Source organism: Theropithecus gelada, unplaced genomic scaffold (genome assembly GCF_003255815.1).
Source record: "Theropithecus gelada isolate Dixy unplaced genomic scaffold, Tgel_1.0 HiC_scaffold_7697, whole genome shotgun sequence".
Classification (NCBI taxonomy): domain Eukaryota; kingdom Metazoa; phylum Chordata; class Mammalia; order Primates; family Cercopithecidae; genus Theropithecus; species Theropithecus gelada.
This window is the reverse complement of record NW_020264414.1, coordinates 1-2199: the sequence shown is the minus strand read 5'-3', so window position 1 is coordinate 2199 and position 2199 is coordinate 1. Positions and strand designations below refer to the sequence as shown.

The 2199-nt window shown below is 54.0% G+C and overlaps 1 protein-coding gene across 1 annotated transcript; it reads left to right on the top strand.

The window, feature by feature from the left end:
* Positions 1-6: 6 nt before the first annotated feature.
* Positions 7-2194, top strand: LOC112618006 (protocadherin gamma-B4; the record flags this gene model as incomplete). Its single annotated transcript, XM_025374631.1, has 1 exon — positions 7-2194. A coding segment is annotated over exon 1 (2151 nt), but the record flags the coding sequence as incomplete, so codon positions are not given.
* Positions 2195-2199: the final 5 nt, after the last annotated feature.

Sequence of the window (2199 nt, the reverse complement as noted above, 5' to 3'; positions counted from 1 at the left end):
CGGCGTCTCCAGGCTGGTGAGCAAGCTGAGGAGAGCAAGAGGGATGGGGAGCGGCGCTGGGGAGCTGGGCCGGGCTGAGAGGCTGCCAATGCTCTTTCTCTTCCTGCTGCTTTTGTTCTGCCCGGCGCTCTGTGAGCAGATCCGCTACAGGATTCCCGAGGAAATGCCCAAGGGCTCCGTAGTGGGGAACCTCGCCACCGACCTGGGGCTCAGCGTCCAGGAATTACCGACTCGAAAACTGCGCGTCAGTTCGGAGAAGCCTTACTTTACCGTGAGCGCAGAGAGAGGGGAGTTGCTTGTGAGCAGCAGGCTAGACAGGGAGGAGATATGCGGGAAGAATCCAGCTTGTGCTCTGGAATTTGAGGCTGTTGCTGAAAATCCACTGAACTTTTATCACGTGAATGTGGAGATCGAGGACATTAATGACCACACGCCAACATTCACGCAAAATTCCTTTGAGCTGCAAATAAGTGAATCTGCACAGCCTGGCACACGATTTATATTAGGATCTGCCCATGATGCGGATATTGGTAGCAACACACTGCAGAATTACCAACTCAATCCCAGTGATCATTTCTCACTGATAAATAAAGAGAAATCAGATGGCAGTAAATACCCTGAGATGGTATTGAAGACACCTTTGGACCGAGAAAAGCAGAAATCTTACCACTTGACTTTGACTGCCTTGGACTTTGGAGCTCCACCCCTAAGCAGCACTGCACAGATACACGTTCTAGTGACTGATGCCAATGATAATGCTCCAGTGTTCAGTCAAGACGTATACAGGGTGAGCCTTTCGGAAAACGTGTACCCGGGGACAACGGTGCTACAGGTGACTGCCACAGACCAGGATGAGGGTATCAATGCCAAGATTACTTTCTCTTTCAGTGAAGCTAGCCAGATCACCCAATTTGACCTGAACTCTAACACCGGGGAAATTACTGTTTTAAATACATTAGATTTTGAAGAAGTCAACGAATATTCCATAGTTTTGGAAGCAAGGGACGGTGGAGGAATGATTGCACAATGCACAGTGGAGGTAGAAGTCATAGATGAAAATGACAACGCCCCAGAAGTGATATTCCAGTCTCTACCCAACCTAATTATGGAGGACGCTGAGCTAGGAACACATATTGCTTTGCTCAAAGTCCGTGACAAGGATTCCAGACACAATGGTGAAGTTACTTGTAAATTGGAAGATGATGTTCCATTTAAGATATTAACTTCTTCAAGAAACACGTATAAATTAGTGACAGATGCTTTTCTAGACCGCGAGCAGAATCCAGAGTATAATATCACCATTACGGCCACAGATCGGGGCAAGCCTCCCCTCTCCTCCAGTTCCAGCATCACTCTGCACATTGGTGATGTAAACGACAACGCTCCAGTTTTCTCACAGTCTTCCTATATAGTCTACGTGGCCGAGAACAACCCGCCTGGAGCCTCTATTTCACAAGTCAGCGCTTCCGATCCTGACTTGGGGCCCAACGGCCAAGTCTCTTACTCCATCGTGGCCAGTGACCTGGAGCAGCGGGAGCTGTCATCCTACGTGTCCATAAGCACGGAGAGCGGGGTGGTGTTCGCGCAGCGCGCCTTCGACCACGAGCAGCTGCGCTCCTTCAAACTCACACTGCAGGCCCGCGACCAGGGCTCGCCTGCGCTCAGTGCAAACGTGAGCCTGCGCGTGTTGGTGGGCGACCGCAACGACAATGCGCCTAGGGTGCTGTACCCCGCGCTGGGTCCCGACGGCTCTGCGCTCTTCGATATGGTGCCGCGCGCTGCAGAGCCCGGCTACCTGGTGACCAAGGTGGTGGCGGTGGACGCAGACTCAGGACACAACGCCTGGCTGTCCTACCACGTGCTGCAGGCTAGCGAGCCCGGGCTCTTCAGCCTGGGGCTGCGCACGGGAGAGGTGCGCACGGAGCGTGCCTTGGGCGACAGGGACGCGGCCCGACAGCGCCTGCTGGTCGCCGTGCGTGATGGTGGACAGCCGCCACTCTCCGCCACCGTCACGCTGCACTTGGTCTTTGCCGACAGCTTGCAGGAGGTGCTGCCGGATATCACTGACCGCCCTGTACCCTCTGACCCCCAGGCTGAGCTGCAGTTTTACCTAGTGGTGGCCTTGGCCTTGATCTCAGTACTCTTCCTCCTGGCCATGATTCTGGCCATTGCCTTGCGCCTGCGACGCTCCTCCAGCCC